This window comes from Natrix helvetica, assembly GCF_964273705.1.
Source record: "Natrix helvetica genome assembly, chromosome: 5".
NCBI classification, from domain to species: Eukaryota; Metazoa; Chordata; class Lepidosauria; order Squamata; family Natricidae; genus Natrix; species Natrix helvetica.
In genome coordinates, this window is record NC_138551.1 from 81,922,092 (window position 1) to 81,946,265 (window position 24,174).

General features: G+C 35.3%; 1 protein-coding gene across 6 annotated transcripts in view; it reads right to left on the bottom strand.

Moving 5' to 3' along the window:
* Positions 1-24,174, bottom strand: part of PCDH15 (protocadherin related 15) — a gene marked incomplete at its 3' end in the record, with an annotated part of 825,229 nt that overhangs the window by 225,220 nt on the left and 575,835 nt on the right. For all 6 annotated transcript variants that reach the window (XM_081954012.1, XM_081954014.1, XM_081954013.1 and 3 more), the window contains 3 exons: positions 18,830-19,036; positions 13,200-13,334; positions 7,548-7,697 (listed from right to left, as the gene is read on the bottom strand). In XM_081954012.1, coding sequence (XP_081810138.1) covers positions 7,548-7,697; positions 13,200-13,334; positions 18,830-19,036 — 492 coding nt within the window. The remainder of the gene's footprint in view (positions 1-7,547; positions 7,698-13,199; positions 13,335-18,829; positions 19,037-24,174) is intronic.

The following is a 24,174-nucleotide window of genomic DNA, read 5'->3' on the forward strand; positions in this document are numbered from 1 at the left end:
AGTTATCTGAATAACATTTGGAGGGGGCAAAAATGTGTCTGAAAGGGAGCATTACAATCACAGAACTGTCATACTGCCCTATGGCTCCGAATGTACGAATTGCAGGTGTCTTTGGTAGATAGGCGCCGGTTTATATGATCCTGGACATTCCTGAATCCCTAAAAGCAGTTAAAACAAGGACCCTTTCTTCTCTCTCTGTATATCTCATACAGGAGCGGTAATTTTCTTCCCTAAAAATAAACAGTACTCAAAACTTGACAGTGATGGATCTGTTTGCTTACCGCTCAAGGAAAGCCCGATTTGCTTTGTGCAAAAAGCAAGCTCTAGGAAACTTACATTGCATCCTGTCTTTAACAATACTGTGTCTTTTATAGTAATGCCACATTTCATTTGTTACTGTCATTTTTAAACAAAGGTTAGTTCAGCTGGACAGAGCTCTCATTATCAGAGATATTTTTGACCAAAACATGGAAAAGCTAATAAGATATTTTGACTCTTGTAGTTCAATATCTGTCATGAACTAAAAAGTTTGGGCAAATTGGTCTCATTCCCAAATGCCTAACTTGATTATTTCCTGCTGATATAAATTGAAACTTGCAGTTGTTTTGCTTAGGCAGCTTTGCTTTCCAGCTACTACACTTCAATAAGACCATTTCTCAGAGTCATTCACTATTAGCATATATTTATTTTAGCCATTTGAATCGTGTTGTGAAAATTGCCATGGAACAGCGTGGCTGACACCTTTGGATTAATAAATTATTGGGGTCTGCCATCACAAAATATACACAGCTCCTGCAGATAGATTCTTCATTTGTTTGTGGTCTCAGCCTTACTCTTAATATGGAGCAAGAGATTATTTATTGATCTGCAATATTTATAAAATGCCTCAATTATTCATTCAGACTCAATTTGATGTGGCATGACTATTTTCTCTTGGCCACCGCCATTAAGGATGGTGGAAAAAGTAGGGACAGAAATTTCCTTGTACACCATCCAGAGTCCCTCTGTGAGGGAGATGCATAGTTTCTAAATTTGATAAATAAAAATAAATAAAATAAAATAAAAAGCCATGAAAGAAATCTATGAGAAATCTGTGGTATCACATCTGGATTCTGTTATATACTTAAAGGGGAGAACAGAATGAATACAGTGTTAAAAGAATGAGGACGAAAACATATTTTTATGATCAAAAGATTAAGTATGTGACTATTTTATTAAGTACTTTTCCATTGTTTTCAAGAGGCAAGGCTTTCTAGCAGTGGTGGGTTTCGGCTCCCATTGCAACCGGTACGCTGCAGCGGGAGCCAGGCGTGCACCATGGGCACGAGCACTGCGCACACATGGGCACCCACTGCCTGCAATGCTCCAGCTGGTCAGCGGGGCATCACACAGGCACAGTACGCTGCGCGTGCGTGCACAGATAGCCTGTTTCCTTCAAATACAGGTAAGGAACGAGAGTGAGCGGGCGGGTCCTCCAAAGCACCGGTACGGTACGGTAGCTGCTGCTTCTGGCAGGCACCGGGGCGTGCATACCGGGGCGTGCATACCGGGGCGTACCACCTGCAACCCACCACTGCTTTCTAGGTGCCTCATAAAATAGAAGACCCTCCCAAAAAATATCATGTGGAGTCTAAAACAATCATAGAATTTTAGACAAAAACAACAACATATGAGAACTGGAGAATTTAGGTAATCCAAGAGTTTTTTATAAGGTCAAAGCACATTTCTCTAGCAAGGTTATGTATGTAAGAAGCATTCTTTCTGTGAAATTGTCCATTGTACAATTAGCATTTGTGTCCACATGGTGTTAAAATGTGGTCTTCCCTGAAAGGTACAGCCAGTCTTTATTCACTTGAGAAGGCCACAAGACTGTTTGTCACTAATTTTTTTTATATACCAATTAGACTTTGAAAACGCAAAGGTGTTTTTTTTCAAGAGGCAACTGCACTTTCTTGTTTTTCTTTGAAGACATTTTGCTTCTCATCTGAGAAGCTTCTTCAGCTCTGCCTGGATAGTGGGGAATGGAAGGATTTATACTCCTTGCAGAGAGCTGGTCATTTGAATTCTTTTAAGAGAGTTATTGAGGCCACTAGGAGGTTTATCTCTATCCTCAGGGTGTGGAGCCTTTTGGAATTGTTAAAGGGACTGTGTTGTAGACTGGAGATAGATGATGTCATATCCCTCTACCTCTGTTGAGAGAGGGCTGTTCAATTTTGACATAGATGGCCTCTCTGACCCCTCTTTTAAACCAGTGGTCCTCTTTGTCCAAAATGTGGACAGCAGTTCCAGCTATCCGCAAGGAATATAAATCCTTCCATTCCTCACCACCCAGTCACAGCTGAAGAAGCTTCTTGAATGGGAAGTGTTTTCAAAGAAAAACAAGAAAATCCAGTTGCCTCTTGAAAAAGCACCTTTGGGACAACCATGACGTGGATGACTGAGTATCTCCATAGACAATATGAAACTTATGATATTATGATGATGTTGTATCCCTCCCCCCTGTTGAGAGAAGGCTATTCAATAGATGACCTCTTTCAAACCAGCTGTCCTCTCTATCCAAAATGTGGACAGCAGTTCCAGTTGTGCAAGTAATAGAAATCCTTCCATTCCCTACCATCCAGTCAGAGCTGAAGAAGCTTCTTGGATAAGTCTTCAAAGAAAAACAAGAAGGTCCAGTTGCCTCTTGGGGGAAAAAAACTACCTTTGGGACAACCATGACCTGAATGACTGAGAAACTCCATTGACATTTAAACTTTGAAAACTTTGTGTCAGATCAACTGAATTTTGCTCATTTTTTTAAAAAAATGAAGAGAACACTATGCATATTTTATGGCTGTCTGAAGTATATGAAGACTGTGTGAAATCCAGGCCATTGCTATGTAGCATTATGCGTATTCTGAAATCACTTGGATATATATTATTTGTGACAGCTGACAACCTTTGTCAAAATCTAAGTGGAAAAATCCCAAGTGTTTTTTTTATATATTCATTTGATTTATATCTTACATTTCTACTGTAGCAATTATTCAAGATGGCTCAAACAATGTGACATAGTGTTAGACTAGGTCTAGCTAACTTTTAAGCTAAAACAAAACAACAAGAACAAAAACACCAGAACCAAACTCAATAATCTAATTCCTTTTGAATCAAATGTTCTAAAACATATGAGGCTAGGATGCAATGCAGTTGTGACCAGCTTAATATCAATAAAATTAACCTCATTTTCCATTTTGGCATCTAGGACTTCAATCTTAATTTCCATTTATTACCTTCTGCTGATTTTTCCATCCTAAAACATTTTCATTAGAACACAGTTATAAAAATGTAGACTGTTAAGGAAGAAAAATAACACAAGGACACATACAGAGAAAATACAGGTTATCATTTAATACAGTGGTATCTCAACGGATTTGAAACTCATTGAATTTGGTATCCAACACATTTTGACATGAAAATTTTGTTCCAGTTCTTATCATTTGTTTCATGCTCAACACATAAGTTAGAACTTGTTGGTATTGGCTGCCTTATTACTCGCTACATTATTCCTCATAATTTATTTGGTCCTCATTGTTTTTACCCCGTTTCACTGAAAATAAGACCTCCCCAGATAACAAGCCCAATTGGGCTTTTGAGTGTATGCACTAAAATAAGCCCTGCCCTGAAAATAAGCCCTCCCCGAAAATATTGCAACACAGCAGCAGCCATGAGGTGACCACGCTCGCTGCCTCCTACACCTCAAAAATAATAAGACCTCCCCAAAAATAAAGCTAAATGCTTATTTCGGGGGTCAAAAGAAAATAAGACCCTGTCTTATTTTCGGGGAAACACAGTAGTACGCCTTGCACCTCCCGGAACCAATTAATAATGAGTGCTGGCGTACTACTGTAGTGCAGTTATACCAATCTTCTCAAACTTAATCTCTATTTTCCATTGGCAGGGTTAGACAATTCCTCTATAATAGAAGGAACCATGACCCAGATTTAAAATATTTATCTTTCTAATTAGGACTGTGCTGTTGTTCATTTCATTGAAAAAGAGAAATGAAGGCAAAGAGGAGGTAAGTTGGAAAGGACCAAATATGTACTAAAGAAATAGCAGGCAAAAAAAATAGATCAGGAATAAAATACAGAAGTTGTGGGTAGACCATAGCATTTATTTTTATTGTTCATTTTCAAAACCATGAATTTATTTCAGCTTCTATTCCTAAAGAAGCTGTACTATACAAGAGATGCTAAACAAAAATAATCCCCATCACCAGAAGACTTAAAAAAAACCTAAAAAGAGAAACAATTTAATGAACTCTAAAATTCATTATTAGAGGAGTTCTGAAAATTATGGTTAAGATATCATTGAGAACGGGAGAGACCTAGAGTTCAATTGGCTGTAGCAAGTCAATTAATGAAGAAATCAAACATTGGTCATTCTTTCATTCAGAGAAATAAGTAGCTAACAGTTTTCATCAGTCTCGAAATCCAAATATGTTCTATTTTAATTACACAAAGAAAGGATTTTAAGGGCAGTCAGGTCTGAATTAGGGAAAAACAGTAACTAGAGAATCAGCCTTGAAAGTGCTTGGATAATCTCTTTAAATCTACTTAAGAGTCAACATAAATAGTACAAACACTATGAACAGTTGGCAATGTTGGGATGACTTGTGTGTTTATTATTAAATGATCTGAAAATTTATCATGATCAGTCAGCCAATAACGATTATAAACTTTTTTAATATAGAAGGGATGGGTGAATGTAGGAAGGTTATCAGGAGAAAACTATTTGGTCAAGTGTCAATCTCAAGACATGCATCCACAAGAGATTTAAAAGGGACATATGTCCCATAATCCTTCAATGTCTCTTTTTCCATTTATCAGAAAAATCTTTGAAATGACAAAATCAGGTTGAAATAATTTTGAATTTATATTTGTTTTTATTTTTCTCCTCTAGGTACCTTGTAGTTGCATATTATTGCTCTCAAAACAAACCAGTGATTTTCTGTAACGCAGAGAACAGCTTTTCAATATGAAAAACTGATTCAGTCAATTGATTCATTGAACATCAATTAAATACAGAGGGATAAATTTAAATACTACATTAAAGATTTGGATTATGGTGGCTCATCAAGACAGCTATACGTTACTATTTCTGTTCTTTGTTACAGATTTTTTCTCATTCAAGGCAACTATAAATTGGTAACATCTTTACGTTAATGCCCTCAGTTTTTAGTAATTTGGCTTTTGTTAACAACATTTCAAAATATGACATCGAACTTTCTCTCTAATATAGACATCCTCCTATTTTCTCTTGTATCTGATACTTGAAGTTATTTCATAATTGGAAGAATCCTTCTTTACCTATGAAAAATACTAAAAGAAAATGAATCAGAATAGTGTTTTCCTACAAAAAAATCTTAAAACACAAAATATTAAGGTAGAGGTCATTCAAAAATAGATGTGCAAGGTTTAATTTTCAACCAATTTATAATCTAGTTAAGTCTCAGCTTCTCCATTCCTTGATTATAAAACTTATTAACACTATATCTTAAATAGATGATGGCTTTAATATAATTTTCTTGTTATAACTTATTAATATTGTACCCTGGAAGTGTCAAGACACTGCATGATCTTCCTATCTGGAGAGACGTAGGAAACAGTTAGTATGCAAAGTAGTCTTTCCAACTAGTCACCTTAGTTGCACAAAATAGAATTCCACATGCTCAAGATCAAAATGGACTCTGGTTATCCTTGTGGAATTTTAAATAAAATGTGCCATAACTTACCAATATTATATTCTTACCACCAGCAAGAATGCTTCATATGGCATGGATGCAACTAAGGACAGTCAATTTATTACTTTTGTAACTTAATATAATGATCGACTGAGTTGTGATGGGCATTAGACATCAAAGTAATAGGAAACATTGAAAGTAGAAATTGAAATGAATTATATAATTATATACTAATTATATCACACACAGACACTCTCCCGAAGAAACATAGTTATAGTTAAATGTATAAGGAATGGCATTAGAGAAACATTAATTGGGGATAGCTGCCATTTTCACCAGTTCTCAAGAATGCTGTTAGGAAGAAACCAATGACGTTTCCAATATTATTTGATTTTTTAAAATGAACTGAAAATAATGGATTCTGAAGTAAAGGTACTACAGTTACTTAGAATTCACTAATCTTGTCTCTTACCCTTTTAATAAATTTTGTTAAGGAGGATTCAACAATAGTCTTGTTTTAGTTGCATTCGGCTAGCAACAGCCTTTTAGACAAAGTAAATGCAGTGAATAGATGCAAGTTATGTAAAAAAGACAAAACACAAAGCAAATAGATAAATTGATAGAAATTGATAGAATGTTTGGGGAAGAGTTGAAACTTGATGGGTATATTTTAAGACTGTAAATGCTGGTAGAAAAAAGTAGACAATAATTGGCCTTTTCAAAGGAAAGAATGAAAGAAATGATTATTGTTTTAAAAAATTTAAGGAGGAAAGAGTGAATAGATTGAGAGGAAACGTTAAGTTTAATGGTTGGATGTAGTTGAGAAACTCAACAAAACAAGGTAATTTGAAGAAGAAGAAATGGTCTATGTATCTAGAGAAGCAGTGGTGACTTAAAAAGATATTTAGAGGTACTATGAATGATATTGGTGTAATCTAAATCTACTTTTCTTTTTTCTTTCCTAGTTTTCATTTCTTTTGCTATTTCTTATTTTTTTTCCTTCTTGTATAACCTTGTTTAACATTCAGAACTATACAGGGAATGTGGCAATTATTTTGATAATATTACAACTGTGGTCTGAAGCTGCTGATATTCCAGACCAAATGAAATTTCTCTGTAAATTATTATTCCTTTCAGGAACAAGCAAGAAACACACACCTTTTCTCACATTGCTTCCTACGCTTGCCCTTTGTACTTACATAGCAGCCTTTATTTTTCATCCACAGACAATATCATATTTCATTTCCATTCGGAGCCAAAAAGTAACCTTTTAAAAATATTGGTCAGTTACCTAAACAAACCTAATAATTGCAATGGAATATTTTTTTCAACTTGTTGGAGAAAGCACCATCTTAACAGCAAAGGAGCAATTAGTTTGTTTGTTATTAAACATGAGTCTATTTGGTTAGCAACCATGTCCTATTTTAAGTGCATCTGTAGGTGTCAGCTTTTTAGAAGATTCTAGCAAGTAGAAGAGATTAAGATCCTAAGAACAGTTCAATACCTCCTATGCAAACTTATTTTCCTTTTTAAAATTATTTTAATTAAAATACTTTTGTAGAACAAAACATGTAAAGAAAAAAAAAAGAAAAGTGGTGAGAAAAGAACAAAGAAATAAAAAATGAGAAAAAATGAGAAAAGACATGAAAAATATAAAGAAATGACTTCCAATCTTTCAGCAATAATAAATACATTTGAATTTTATGCTCTCTCTCTCTAAGGTTATATCATAACGCCCTTTGTTCCATTACACAAATTTATGTTCAAATGTTATTTTTAGAAAAAAAATGGCTGAAAACACAGACAAAAGAAACTGTTCTATTACCTTGATAACACTTTCTCCAGGTCTCATGTCTGTATAGATCTTCACATTATATGATATGTTTGAGAAGGTTGGAGAATTATCATTTGCATCAAGTACAAAAATATTGACTGTGACTGGAAAACTTTCTTGTACCCCATCGGAAGCTGTAATCTTCAGAATAAGCAGACATGAAGAAATAGCTGTGTTATAAAGTATATAATAAGTTCTGTTTCTTGTTATTACTAAATTGCTAACTCACTAGTTTGAACACTTAAGAAACCAATTCCTTTGAAGCCAGCTCTAAGCATATATTTCAAATGCATAGAATACATCTGACACATAATTGCATCTAAAAAAAATCATTGGCATATAACAAAGTTATTTGAAACTAAAATTATTTTATGATGATTTTATGATTCTTTATAGATCCCATTATGGATGGTGTATGCTTAATTCCCATTTCCAATGACTCATTTTAGATCTTATTGATTTTAATAGCATTAAGGTTGTTCTCATTTAGCCTGGAATTAAACTATATTTTTGGTTCATATTCAACTGGATTTACAAAATTATTTTTCATCTATAGGGATCCATGGGTAGTTTTAAATTAGCATAATTTCCCCCGTCTAATGTGTAAAAAAAAGTCTCTGCAGAAAAAAATAATTCTAACAAATTTCAAATGATTAATTATCATGTAGATAAAATATTCTAAAGTGAGGATCAACATTTTGTTACTTTTTCAATCCAAGGAAAATACTTTCATTATATTTTTCCCCTCCAAAGAATGCAGTAACAGATTTGTATATACTTTTTATTACTGTCATTACCCAGCAAATTAAATAGTTTTTTTTCCCTAAAAAAAATAAAACAAAGATCATAGCAAGTTACAACATTAGAAAACACAAACATTATCTGGAAATAACAGCCAGGTACCTAAAGTCCAGAATCTTTTCAAGACATTGATAAAGGGGCACATATCTATTTATTTGTTTGCTTGTTTGAGATCCCACCTTTATTATTTATACATAACTCAAGGACGCTAACATATCCACCTATCTTCTCCTACAACCAAAACCCTATGAGGTGGGTTGGGCCTAGCTGATATTCACGTCTAAGGCAGGACTTGAACTCACAATCTCCCGCTTTCTTGTCTTCTAGACCAAACTGGCAGGAATCAAACCTACATAAGAGGTTTTAATAACAATTAACAATTCTTTCCAACATTGACAATTTAAAATAAAATATTGATAATTAAAGTAAAACTACTTTAAACATAAAGTATATCACAGAAGTAATTACAACCCCTCACATAAATATTTAAGTACAGTATATCTTGACCGCAGTTTGGACATTAATGGCTGTGTGTTGCATTATTTTGAGGGGACAGCACATTTACACTGTTATACACACTGTATACTCACAACTTTACATTGTAGCCAAGTGTCATTTCTTCAGTGTTGACACATGAAAAGGTATCATTAAATATTTACAAAATGTGAGGTGGGTGTACTCACTTCTGTGATACACTGGTAGTTATCAGGGAAGGTAATTTCAATGAGTTAAATGGATCAGGGCGATTTGAAGAAGCCAAACAGCTTCATGTCTCGTTTATAAATCATTTATAAATGTTGCAATTTTTGTGGTCATGCAATTATCATTTGGGCAGGTTGCAACGGAAGTACATGTGATTGCTATTTGTGCACTTCCCAATCAGCTTGTGACAAGAAGAATTAATGGAGAATGCAGAAACAAAAACGTTTAAGTCGTGATTATGTGATGTTTCTCTTAACAACAGCAGTGAACATGACTAAGAGGGAAGTGTTGCCATAAATCCATTGTGGTCACATGATTTTCAGATCTCAGTTGTGGTCACTAAGAGAGGACTACCTTTACTGGTGAGTTGTTGTACTTTATTCAAGAGGCAAAGCTCTCATATTAGAAAAACTGACTGCAGTTGAGTGAACTTTTTCTTTGCCCTTAATCCTAGTCGCCAACCATTTTTAATCAAAAAGTTTTGTTTCCTGCAGAATATTTGCTGATTATGATAGATCGCTTCAAATGGAACACAAATATAATTTCAGAATGACTGTATCATGTAGGAATTTTGAGAAATATGAAATTAACTTCTAATAATTATAATGCACTTAACAGAATAAAGTTCTGACACACTGCATGAGTTCAACAGGGCTAAAAGTGTTTTGTTGCTGATTTTCACTTGCATTCAGTGATGAATGCATCTTACTGCAGTGTACAACAATAGTCAGCCAGCACTGATGGATTCCAGTTATCCTGATATAATTTTTCCATTGTGGCAATGTCCATGTTTATCACTGATTGCAGTAGATTATTGGGGAGTGGGGGGAGTCAAAGTATGAATGCCGGAAATGAATCTTCAGTGACATGTTGCAGTTCATGGTCTTGAAGGCTGTAATAAGTTTGTCAACCAGCTGAATGTAGTTTCGTGCTCTGTTGTTGCCAATAAAATTTTCAAGAACATCCTTGAATGCTTCCCAGGTGATTTTCTCTGGCTCCACTAACAGATCTTCGAACCACTTGTCATTGATGATGTATCTCTTCTGTGGACCAACAAAAATGCTTTCCTTAAACTTGGCATCAGTTATTCTTGGAAACATCAATCTCAAGTAATGAAAGTCTTCATTTTTCTTGTTCATCACTTTCACAAAAAAAAATTCATCAGTCTGAATTTTATGTGAAGTGGAGCCAAAAAATATCTTTGTCAGAACAACAAGTGGTTTATGTGCCAAATTTTGCTGACCTGGAACCAAATTCTTTCAGAGTGGCTATTTCTGTTTAATCTATTGTGAGTCTCTCACATGGCTGAGCTATTTACACATATAACACCATTACTTAGTATAACTGAACTTCATTCCAAGCAGCTCAGGCATTCGTTACTTTTAGAACTCCATGATATTCCAGTTGTATTTGGTATACTGAATGTGCTTCAATAACATCTCCATGTTTTTGTATATTTCTTTCATGTTCACAACATAGCCAACAGGGTGTACACTGTTGTTGTGTAAAAACAGAAGACTTCTATAAAACGGTATGTGCTTATTTTCGTGATTCGCAGTCAAAAATCTATAAGATACACCCAGAGCCACACTCTGAAGAGTTCCAGTATTTCTTACAATTTTTCAAGAAATGCTAGGTTTTAGAGGAACATAGTTTGAAAAACCTTGGTCTGACGTATGAAAGCTGCATTCAGTAAATGACCAGAAAATTCCTGCAGAAAAACACATATCACTTGTGCAGGGACAACATTTAATCAATTGTGATGAGCCAAGACTAGAAGTGATGGTTTAAATGAAAGGTAGATAGATTTCACTGCATAATTTCAAGCAGAATTTTGACAGTTATCTCTTGGCAATCCTGTGGTCCGATTTTTTGTTTGTTTTTGGTTTTGTTCTGATACCATTCTAAGTGTTTCTAAGGAAGTCCAATGAGTTGGTCAAGCCTAAACTTAACTTTAATCCTACCTTTCCAGCTTTATTCGTATATTAAACACTTCACCAAATCAACTAAATTTGTATAGCTACATTGACATTGAGTCTTTATTTATTAGCCATTGGGCCATATCAAAGTGCAAAGTTCAGGAAACAAAATGGAATTTAGGAGAAGCCAGAAGCATCGCAGTGAGACCGGCTGGAAAAAAAGCAGGCTCTACTGAGCCTTGCAGAAATCCAGTTGGACAAACTGCTGTCAGGAAGTCTTCGGACTGAAACCTGTCCTGGAGAGACAGAGGAGAAGAAGGGACAGCTTGGATAACCTAGAGGAACCAGCTGTTCCTCGGGAAGTCAGAGAAAAAACCTTCAAACCAGCAATGGGAGTGGCGGCCATAACTGAATGACCGCTATAAAGCTGGGGCACCTGGACTAAGTTATTGTGCTGGAGCAGTGTCTGGAGTGGAGTGTTGAAACTGAGTGAGTGATTGACCAACTCACAGGAAAAAAAGAAAAAGCTGATCTTAATCTTAAAAAGGATTCCGAAGCGGAATTAGCAGCTTACTGGCTTTTGGGGAATGTTATTGAAAAAAGGTGGCAGAGGAGACTAAGCTCCAAAGCCTCAGAGGATTTTGTCTTCTGCAATTTGGAAATGGAAAAAAATAACAACTAAAAGGAAGAGCCCAAGGGGAAGTCTCTATTCTCCTTATCATATTCTATTCTTTGTGGATAAGAAGCATTTTTGATGGCTATTGACAGCTAGCTGTGGGATTGCATTGCGGTCTGGAGAGAGCTATTTACTAGGGAGTAAATTTTACTATGATGTAAAAAGGACTATGTAAGTGAGAGGATGTAAAAGAAAAGACCTGGGCAACTCTTTGTTCCTATAATATGCATAATTTGTATTAAAAAATAAAAAATCTTAAATGAGAAAAAAAGGAAACAAAATACAATTTAAAATGTATTTGGAATAAAATATGATTTAAAATGGAATTGGAATAAAATACAGTCTAAAATGAAATTGGAATAGAATACAATAATTTAAGATATAGATAAAATATGATAAAATTATATTTCGGTATCACCCCTGCAATCTACCCCAATCACTCCCACATATGCAGATCTCAACTGAACCATTTTGTTTAAGTACTGTGCTGTGTTAAATGTTATTTTCCGTTCTGGCCACACATAAGGTAGGTTGTTTTGATATGGGGAGCCCAATGGGTTATTTGTTTGGTATATAGACCAAGTTACCTGTCTCTCACCCACTTATACAAGTAACAATCAAATAGGATATGAGCCAAGTCTTTTACCTATGCTGCTCCGCAAATGCAGAGATGCTCATTGAAGGGTATAGAATGGAATCTCTCATATCTGACCATTGTGTCAAGCTGTTTGAATCTCACTTGCGTAAATATCTCCCTAAGATGTTTTGGCAGTTGTAATTTCAAATAGCTTTCTACTTGAAAAGTAAGTTTGTATTTACTCAGACATTTCAAGTTACCCACCTTAGTAAGGATAGCTATATCATTTTGTGCTTCCATATCCTTAATTCTTTGGGCAGCTCTTTTTTTGAGTTGTTCTCCTATTACGCAAGAGACAGGAAGGCCACAGCTTCATACAAAATTTGTTAGTTTGGTGATCCAGGAGATTTGTGATTGTAATTTTATTCGCTCTGGTAGACATAGCGTGGAGAGTCTATCAGTCTCCATTTCATTGACTTTGCACCAGTAGTTATATGCTCTAATTTTGGATAGTGCATGAATTGTATGAATACTCAATTCAGCTCTAACTGCTGCAGCAGATGTTCTTGGCTCTATACCCAAAATACATTTCAAGTGCTCTGACTGTGTTTGTTCTAGGACTGTGGTTGAGTATAGACTCCAAACTTCTGCTCCATACAAGAGCATAGGTGTAACCTTAGCTTTATAAACCTTAATTAATGCGGTTGGAAGCCTAGTAATTATGGTTCTTTAGCTTAACTACATAGTTTTGTTTGTTTTAACTTTACTTAAGAGTGTTGCTATTTAATATGTGGTGCAAGGTCTGATCATTTTATTGTTTTATGTTCCATAGCTTGTTCAATTCTATGAAATTCTAACAGTTTTCTTAAGATCTCTGCCAAATTAAATTTCAATTGCTTAGCTTTTGCAATAGTTGAAAAGATTACCAGTGCCATTCCGACAAAACTCTTAAAATCCCCATCACTTACCAAAAATGTGTATAACTGCTGAAATTCTCTGTCAACTGGCTGAAGTAAGGTGAGGTAGCGGGCTATTCCAGTCTGAGTCACAGTGAAAAACGTATTGTAGTCATTTAGAAACAGGTGGAGCAGTGGGTCCTTTGTCTTCAAAATAAAACAAGATGATAATTACATTCTCAAAGGGATAATAATAGTATGTGTTATACAGTATACACACACACACACACACACAGAGGAAGGCTATTTTAATGATAGCATTAGATATCTGGACTAACAATGACATTCAGGAGAAAATTGTAATCAACATAAATTGCTGGAATAGCAATTTCTCTCTTGAATTGGAGGGAGATATTGGAAAATAATACCCTATTCCCAGTTCACTGCTTTTAACCAAAATATGAGCGACAAACCTTTATTATTTTCCTCGGTAACTAAGACTCTGATCATACCAGGTTTAGGACAATTTGGTAATTAACAATTATTTCTATAACAAACTTAAAAAGCAAGAGGAGATTGAGAACCGTAGCCATCTGCTAGAGGAGCAAAAAACATCAGACCATAGCTATTTGATTTATTGACAATATATTCATACAAAAGCCAATTGTGAACAACCTGAATTTTAATACAACAATGGAAAAAGGATAATTTTTGATCCAAAACCACCAGCCTTTATTGAAGGTCTTGAGAAAACTGCCAGCATGGTTAATGCAGTTGGAAAGCTCAGTAGCTTTGAAATTGTGGCAATTAGATTGGAGCTGTGGATTTTGCAATATAGAACAAAAGATTGGGATGTTAATTTTTATGGCTATGAATGATCTTTAAAAAAAAGAGAAAAGGGACCACATTATCTGGAGATACAGAGTACATGAATGACAGTGATGGATCCCTCCAGTTTAATTCATATGATTTTCTTGTATGTGAACAATCACTACGGAATTGTTAAAAATATTGGGGGGGAAAATCAACCTGACAAATTGCCTCCAGTATAGCATAGCTTGACCATCCATACCTTAACATTATAATGAAAGATGATGAAACTCAAAACAATTAAAAATAAGCAAGTCAGATACCCTGCAGAAATAGTACATTTTTATCTCTACATTCCTGAATTTCATTCTTGACCTGATTTGTTCCAATTTTGTACAGAATAGTTAACTCTGCACCTCTGAATAAATAAGAAAACCCTGCGCAACACAGAAATAGCAAGAGACAGTACTCCTGAGATTAAATAGTATTTTCCCAGATAAAGGACACTGTGCTAAGAGAAAAACACTGGGCTTCAAGGCAGTACAGAGAAATAAAGGACTGATTTAATACCAACAATTTTCAGACCAAGAGCCATAATATGGAGACTTCCCCTTCTAAAAAATATTGCAATGATTTTTTTTCTCTCTCTCTCCATGTAAGCATACTTAATAATGGAATATTTTTACAATATTATTGTGAAGATGTTTAGCATGTCAGCTCATCTGTTGATTAATTTGAAACTCGAGGTTTTTGAACGATCAAAAAGGAAATACAGCTAATGCTTGACTTACAAACATCCATTTAGCAACCATTTGAAGTCACAATGGCACTGAAAAGAATGATTTATAACCAGTCCTCACACTTACAACTATCCCATGTGGTCATGTGATCAAAATTGAGGTGGTGTGGCAAGTGACATGTATTTAGGATGGTTGCAGCATCCTGGATCACAAATGTGATTGCCATTTGTGATCTACCCAGCAAGCTTCCAACAAGCAAAGCCAATAGAGCTGGATTTATGTAATGACTACATGATTTGCTGAACAACTCCAGTGATTTGCCTGGCAGAAAAGGTAGCACAATTAGGTGCAACTCACTTAACAACTGCCTTGTTTAGCAACAGAAATTGTGGTCCCAATTGTGGGTCATAAGCCAAGGACCACCTGTAATCGTGATTGCTATTAGATCTGAGCTGTAAAAACCTTTCACTATCACTATAAAGGCAGCAAATACATATATAACACTTTCTTTGTTGCTTAGTAGTAATCTGTGTTTTTACAGTGCAGGATTAGTAGCCCTAGTAAGGACAGACATACAGTATACTTCAGGAGTGTAACCACACCACTGCAATCATGTGGAAGGAACCAGCAATCAAGGAAAGAACTACATTCTATATATATATATATATTGAAGTTTTCCCCCCTCCATTGGCTCTCTCTTACACATTAATCTTGAGCTCAAGCAGTATTACAGAAAAGACTGCTATATATAAACTGAAAGTAGAAGAGATGCTAAAAAGAGTACAGTATTTAAAAAAACAACCTAATAAAAATATAACTTCAGTTGAAAAAAAAAGGTGTGGTGATTCCTGCATTTTGGCCAAATATATGTTTGCCTGTAGCTTAGAAACACAGACACAAAGAATAATCAAGAAAAATATTTACTTATGCTTCTACCATTAGTTATAGAGGTAGATTTTACTGCATTAAGTGGTTCTTGCTCATAAGCATATTAAGTACCATATATTCAAAGAAAGAATACAATTCAAATTTTTAGTTTCTGCTTAATTTTTCTTGATGGATGAATAGCCATAGAAACGTGTTTAGTAAAAAAAAAAAGTATTAATACGAAAAGTTGTAATCAACTAGTTTGAATTTGTTGTATAGGAAACATTTTTGAAAGTAGAGAATAAATTATTGTTTTGAACCTTGAAGATAGTGGTAGAAAGGTAGCAAATGAGTAGAGTATCAAATCTAGTCTTAGCTTTGAAACCAAATGATGAAATTTGATTTAACAATGAGTAGTTTTCAAAGAAAGCACAAAGAATTGTGATAGTTTCAAACACTATTGTATAAAATAGTTTTTGTGTAAAAGAAAATGAATTTTAAAAAAAACTTCAAGAGGTAAAAGGTAAAATTAACACAGCAAAAAGAAGGCACACTTAAAATACCTACAGGAATGGCACCTGATGGAATCTAAAAAGCAAAAATAAACAAATAAATAGAATAAGCAGAAGCACTTGCCTCTATGTAATACACACTAGCTAGTAAAATAATCTATTGAAATAAGAAAAAAAGCTGGGTGATCAACATTCATTATAACTTTTAGACAACAGGGTAAAAAGATTACAACTATAGGTTGAAACGAACGATTATATCAAATGCTAAATTTCTCTTAATAGAATTCATTATTAGAATTATTAATATTATATACAATTAATAATATGTATAATCTAACGATATTATTCTAATATTATTAATATTATTAAAATATTAATTCTTTATAGCTTTCCATTATATGATTGAAGGACAGGGACCTATATGATTTTGTTTTTCAGTGCAGTGAAAGTGCTGCTTGCCCCTTGGATGATCTGTCTGAATTTTAATTTACAACCAAATGCTACTTCGCAGATGGCTGAAAGAAAGGAAAAAAACTCTTAAAAACAGATAGAGGTGTGTTACATCATTTCCCCTTATATTATGTATCAGGCATTTCATTGTTTTTCATTATATTGGGCCTTTTGGTTTATCCAGAATTTATTCTGAAGCAAATTGAGATGAGTTAAAGATGACTGTGGACTTTCATTTATGAATGTGGGCTGATATTCATTGCGTAAGTCTCACACATGATCTTCCTTCCTAGCTTGTGAGTGGTACTTGTTTTTATGAGTTAGATCTCATACACTTTGTAGAGAAATCAGCATGTGCTGTATAACAGAGACTTGCTGGATTAGTTAATGTGCTTGAAGAGGCTATGTAGCATTTAGCACACCAATTCAGATTTTTGAGCAAGGTAAAATTTACAAATAATCCACTTTTCTCAAGGCCAGACTGTGATTCCTTTGTCATTGTGAAATTTCAACAACGAAACCTAATTGCAATAGTATTGAATTTGCAAATTGATTCCCCAAAGGAAACTGGAAATTCTGAATTGATTTTCTGAATAAACATAAATTGTGAAGTTGGATAAGATTGATTATTCAAATAGGATTAATGAGTTATGTGGATTGGAGAAGCTCTGCATTGACATAAGCATGCACATTCTTAAAAAAAAAGAGGGACTAATTTAACATACGATTGAAGGAACAAAGGGTCTATGTGTGTGTGTTTTGACAGAGGTAAGGGATATAAAAATCTCTAGGTTATATTGCTGAGAACCCACTGGGAAGTTTTGATCCATTTGTATTGCTGAATGGATCTGATGTCATGGTTGTACACTTTTTTGCTTGTTCATTGTTGCTTTAGTCTGATACTATGAGCTTCCCAGAGTTTATTGGACTTGGGCAGTGCCTAAGTAGAATAGAATCAATAAATACATTTAATGCAGAGATACATGCTAATCTAAAAAGATATGCACAAAGCAAAAAGCGCAACCAAGACGGTCTGCACATCAGTTAAGGATTAAAACATGAGAAGTGTAGCTTTTCTCATTACTGAAAGATAAGATGTATCTTATTTACCAATGGGAAGAGAAGTTCTCTCCCCACCTCAATAATTACCTGAGACTTAAAGAGGTAATCCTGCGTAGCTAAGGAGAATAAACTACATTGTGGGCTGCTGAAAGGCATCAGTGTTTTTGAAGGTTAGCTGTGCATGCTGAATTTTAACATTTTTTTCCTTAACTCCTAAACTTGGTTTCCCTTAAATTTTTTTCCTTCTCTCTTCTGTTATCTCTTCTTCCTCTTTTTCTCCCCTTCTTCTTCTAGTGCAGTTACCCCTCTTCTTACATCTTTTATTATTCCCCCCCCCATCTTTTTTTGCTGTTTCTGACGAAAGAAGGAAAGGGAATGCAGCCGTGTGCGATGATATATTTCTGTAGTTTTTGGTGTGAAAGTGGTTCTCACTTGCAATTTAGAATGGTTAGAGTACATACTGGGTAAACAATTCTATAAACGGGATCAACAGAGTATCTTATGTGACTTGTGGCTTCCTGACAGGCAGGTATGTGAGTCTGTGTGACATGGACATATTTATTGCTGGGGAAAAAAATATTTCCGCAATCTTGACGAGATAAAAACTTGTAATTAGCTATATTTTATCCTATCTCCCCTTTATGAAAGAGTAATCTTAAATAAAGGTTCATCTTTTGGAGGGGTAAATATGTCTATTTCATAACTTTTAAAAGTATAGCAAGTTATTATCCTCAGAATATTCGCATGTGTGAAGTCATGTTCTATTTTTAATTCAAGCAGAATTTGAACTTTCTTTCCTCAGAGTAGAAACATTTCATTTTCCTTTGAATATTAAAAAGATAACATTGGATGGAGTTACGAAAATGTCTTAGGTCTATCTTCTTTCCGTTAGACCTTTCTTTCTGCATGAGTTTGTTTAGTGGCTTGAGTGAGGCCACTGAATGAGGCCAAATTAAAACTAATTGGGGCCCATAATCCATATTATTTTGATTCCACTGTAGGCGAAAGCTACTTTAATTGCTGAGACCTCTACGGAAACTTTAAAATGTTTGGAATACAATATATTGTGTTTGGAAAACATCCTAGACACAAATGATTAACATGAAACATTTAATAGAAGGATAAATAATTAATAACTGGTTCTCAAACTTCTGAAATATTCAGATGTTACTTTTTCTTCATGTTACATGCAGCATAGAGACCATTTGTAATATCTGTTGCATATCCCCAAAAGCACAAATTGGTATCATCAAATACAAACCTCTTCAACATCATTATCTAAAGCTATGATCTGCAGTGGAGATGTCAAATTCTGGTTATCAGAAATAGTTGTACCGACAGGGGAAGATTCTGAAATAAAGCCTTCATATGTTGATTTGGTGAAGAAAGGTTTCTGATTGTTTTCATCTAAAACTTCAATATGCAGATTAGCAAAGGCTGGGAGAGGATGCCCATTGTCTTGTTCAGCCTGCAAAAGCAAAAGGTTAATATGCTATAAATTCCTGCTGTCATTTTTTTTAAAAAAAACATTAATTGGTTTTAATTTTGTATTTTAGAGCAGAGATATATTTTACTGACTTGTTTGTGTTTCTTTCTAACTGCAGCTGGATTATGTAGCAAAGCTAGATGCCAATCATTCATCACATATTGATGTGATGAAAAACCAAAAGCAAGTCACAAACTACATAGACTTTTGAAAGTCTCTCATTAACTCATAAAAATAAACATTGCACCTAGGACAGTCATATTAAAACTACACTACGGATGTATCACAAAACTACATGGATCATTGGGAAATAGGTAGGTAATTCAGTACACAGCTGAAGGTTTTTTCTGGGGTAGTCTGTGGAAGTGACAAGTTTGGCATTGAAAAAAAACTGCTGAGAATACAATCAATAGTGAATAAAACAAAACAGATCATAGGATAAATCAATTCAGAGTTATCACTTAATGCATGCATGATCAGGCTCAAAATGTTATATTTTGGACAGATTATGCAAAGAATTGTCTCGCTTTAGAAATCTATAAGACTGGGAAAAGTGGAACCGGAAAGAAGAGGATGTTTAGCAACAAATGGACTCAGTTATAGTGATTATGCATGCACCATTGGAAGACCTGCAGGACAACGAGGCCTGAGGAGAGGTGGATATAGCTGGTACATTGTTCTGGGGCCCATGGAGCTCAAAGGAGGCCCATGAAGGGGAAGTTTTTTTGAAAAAAATTGCAAAATCAAATTTTTAAAAAGAAAAACAATATTGGATATATACGTCATACTTTGTGTGTATAGCAAAGCTGCCTTGCAGCCTTGTTTGACATAACCTTTATTAATATGAAACTCAGTGAACAGTTATTTATGTAATTTATTGAATTTTAATTTCATTATTTATTAATTTAAGTTTTCAAGTTTAGTTTCATTTCATTTATGAATATATTTTATATTTTATTTCAGTTTATGAATGGTTATGAAATGACATCTAAAAAAGAAACATTTTTCCTCCATGTCTAGGTGAGCGGGTTCATATTAGTCTTGTTCCAGCACTTAATAATACTCTTGGTGGCCGTGAGGACAACATTGGAAAGAGATCTTTCAGGAGAAAAATCTGTGTGGTCACCAATAATCAACCACATTATGTAATACAATTTTTGTTTTCAGTGTTATATGCTTATATCCAAAACCTATGCAAAAATGACTATATTCATCACAAATTCTGATTTTTTTTGACCACAAGTTACAAAATTTTCATATTTATACAGACAAAAAGACAATTTTTAAAAATCTTTTAAGCAGTTAGAAAAAACAACTATTTTCTATTCAATTTAAGCTTACGGAATTAGGAAAACATACTTTTTACCCAGGAACAAAAACTACCATATTTTTTTCAGAGTATGACACACCTTTTTCCCTCAAAAAAGAGGCTGAAAATCTGGGTGCATCTTATACATTGAATGCAACATTTTTTGCTTCCCGAAACCTCACCCCCTTCACCAAAATGGCCACGCATACCCTTATGGAGGCTTTCAGAGAGCTCCTGGGGGCTGGGGAGGGCAGAAATGAACAAAAAACAGACAATTTTTTGCTCACTTTTATCCCCCCAACCCCCAGGAGCACTCTGCAAGCCCCCTAAAAGGTAGTCGTGCCTTTTTTGGGAGGAAAAATGGGCCCATTTTTGCAAAAAACGGGCTGTTTTGGGGAGGTTTACAGAGTGCAAAAACTTTTTTTTTATTTGCCTCTTCAAAACCTTGGTGCGTCTTATACTCTGAAAAATACGGGTAATTGATATTTGTTATGCAGTGTAATTTGATGGCACATATACCTCATCAATCATTTGGATAGATTTTTGTGGATGAATACGGATATTTAAACTTTTTAAAACTGTTGTAATTTAAACGTTCTCATTCCATTAATTACAAGTGTATTTTTAAAAACAAACACATTTGGGAATAAAGGTTATCAGAAGTCAGACAAAACTAAGCATTTCTAAACAAGGGAATTATGCATTTGTTCAGCTTTTTTGTTTTGTTTATAAGTAAACAACTGATTTTTTTTTCCTGGAAAAGTGTTTTCAAAAATATCAAAGCAATAAAAGTCAGTTGCTTTGTTCTTTAAAGCCAGCATTTTTTTTTCCTGGCAGAAAAGGGACACCATTCCCTTTGATAATACATATACAGATATAAAAGATGCAATTACAGCAAAAGTCCAGAGCTTTAGATGAACTATTATTCTGTTTTTTGCTTCAAAGTGAATGAATACATCTATTCAGAAGGGATCAGTGTAAGAATTAGAATTTACAAAGAAGATTCTGAATATGAATAGTTGGTCCTCCTACATTTTTTCAAGGTAACATACATCTCAGTTCTATAAATGAGGTATCAATAAAATATACAGTATATTATTGAGGGGCTTTGGAATCGGAAACTTCTCCTCAATTTTGAAACTACTCAATAGAGCACAGGTAGCAATAGCACTTAGGTTTATAAATCTCCCTATAACACTGTACAGCATTCTCTGGGTGGTTTACAATGTAAGCATTAATGACAGCCAGCAAAACCCAGTTCCACAAATAATATACATGTTCTGGAGCTGTTTAGAGAACAGGGAGAAGCATCCAGGAATGCCAGTTCAGAGTGCAAACTTTTTTGCGTATGCGCGCTCGCTTCACTTGCACGCACTCCAAAAGCGCACTCTGCATTTGCACCTAACAAGGTCTGCCATTGTGCACAACATTAGAAAAGGGGAAACATTACATTTTTGCAATGAAGATTGTTCTGCGCATACGCAAAACCGAAAATCAAGATGGTGCTGCCGCCGATAGAACCGGTTCGGGGCAGGCCGAGTGACTACCTAGTCAGCCAAACCAGTCTGAACCAGTAGAAACCCACCTCTTGAAGCATCTCTGCAAAGGAACTGCCCGATCCAATTATATAAATAAAATTACCACCTTCCCTGTTTGATTTGGTAGCTTGTTTTTTGTTTTTTGCTAGATTAAGAAAAGGTTAAAAAAATAATAATCTTGGATTAGTAAAATGTCAAGCCATGTAGAAAACTGATGAAAAGATTTAGTATCTAGACAGCTCAAGGTTAGTTTGGCTACCATTGCAGGAATACAAAATAGCATTGAGACAATGACGGTTCTAATGCTGCAAAGAATTCTGACAGATTAGTGTTTTGAGAGAATATTCTGTTCTTTTGTGAATAATGGGTGGCTGGACATGTTGAATACTGTGAACATCCTAGACAACTTTAAATCCAAAAATGCTATGAAATTCCAGGAAATCTGGCACTTAGACAAATCACTGACCAATCTACACATAGAGATAAACTGTATTCAAAAGAGACAGGGACACTACGAAAGAAACAAAAAGAACAGCAGTCTCTCCAGCAGCCAACACCAAGATAAGCAGGGCTTACACCAGAAAAACAATAAAGCAGAAAGCAGTACCCTAATCAAGGAACAACCAGAGAGAACAATCTCACCCCCACCAACACTGGCTGGGCAAGCTACTGTTTAGAAACAGGGAACTGTATAATCACTAACGCTAAATTACATAATTGGGTAAAAAAAAATGTTCAAAGAGAAAATCAAGGAGTCCAGTAATATATTTGTTAGTTTCCTTCATTGTAAATTAATGTTCCAGGCTGGTTGAGCTAATGCAACTAAGGCTGCCTGAAATATATAACAAACCTAGTAATTAACTAGCAATTCCTAGTTAATCCTGTATGGCAAACCTGGCTCATGCTTGAGAGATCAAAAGAAATTCCAAGATGGTAGGTGAAATGGAGAAGCTTGTGAAAAAAAGAGTCCTGGAACAAGATAATGGCAAATTACTTCAGATTATTGACATAATATTGACATTAAAAACTAGACAGTTGGTCCATCTATCCAATCTAGTTTTCATCCATCACCAGAAGTTGAAATGAACTCAAGAGAGTTCAGGTTGACTATTTTGACATCAATAAAAACAAACATGGGTGGGCTGCTCGGGGTTCACAGGGGTTTGGGAAAACCTCTAGCTAAGATTCTGTGCAGTTCGGAGAACCCCCAAATCCCACTTCTGGCTGGCCCCGCCCATCCCCTCCCAGGAATTCCCAGGCGACCTGTTTTGGATGTAGATAAGTGCAGGGCGCATTTGGAGGCTTGGGGAGGCAGAAAAACGGGCCTACTGGAGGTTTGGGCCCGTTTCCAGCCTCCAGGTGGCCTCTGGAGCCTGGGGAGGCTGTTTTCGCCCTCCTGGAGGCTCAAGGAAAGCCTCCAGAGCCTGAGGAAGGAAACCCCCCCCCGCCATGGTGCAGGAGGTTGACTAGGCCATGCCCACCATGGCCATGCCCACCCAGCAAACAGGCAGAGAACCCCTTGCTAAAAATTTTATAACCCACCCCTGGGTTACAAATGTTCAGAATAGTTACTAATGCTTCAAACATCATAAAGCCTCTACTTCTTTCAGGCTAGTGCTGAGGTAGCTAGGCAAGGGACAGTCTAAATAAACATACTTTATCTTTCTCTGGCCTTAAGGATTTCCTGAGAACTTTACCTTGATTTTTTTCTGAGACATAGAGAAGGTGAAAAATACTTGATTAGTGACTCTGAAAAGAAAGCAGTCTAATCCTGCATTATCCCCCAAGGGAATGTGATGCAGTTCTTGCTTAGTAAGCCTGCTTTCTTATTCTTGTTAGCGTCTCTGAACTGAATGTGCAAAAAAGTGACATTTTAGATATTTTGACAGGGAGAAATATATTTTAAACTCTCTTGGGTGAAAAGATAAAGAGCAAACACATTACAAATGGGAGAGGAGAGGCTTTCTAATGATAACTGCACAAAGGATAATAATGGAAAAGTGTTGATAACCTGTGCTAGATTCATACGTGCTAAGCCATAATGTGGTTTGTTGGTTCTGATTTTGGCTCTGATGAGGTGTGAACCCAACTGTTCTTTAAAAAAAAGCACACCTTAAAGGTTGGTCTTAGCTGAATTTTGAAAAATAATAATAAAGTAAATACTGAAGTCTAAACTACGCAGTGATGTGCAGTGAGGTTTATGGCTGGTGAGGCACTGACAGTTGTGGGTTTCAAATATTTTTAGACTTGTGGACTTCAACTCTCAGAATTCC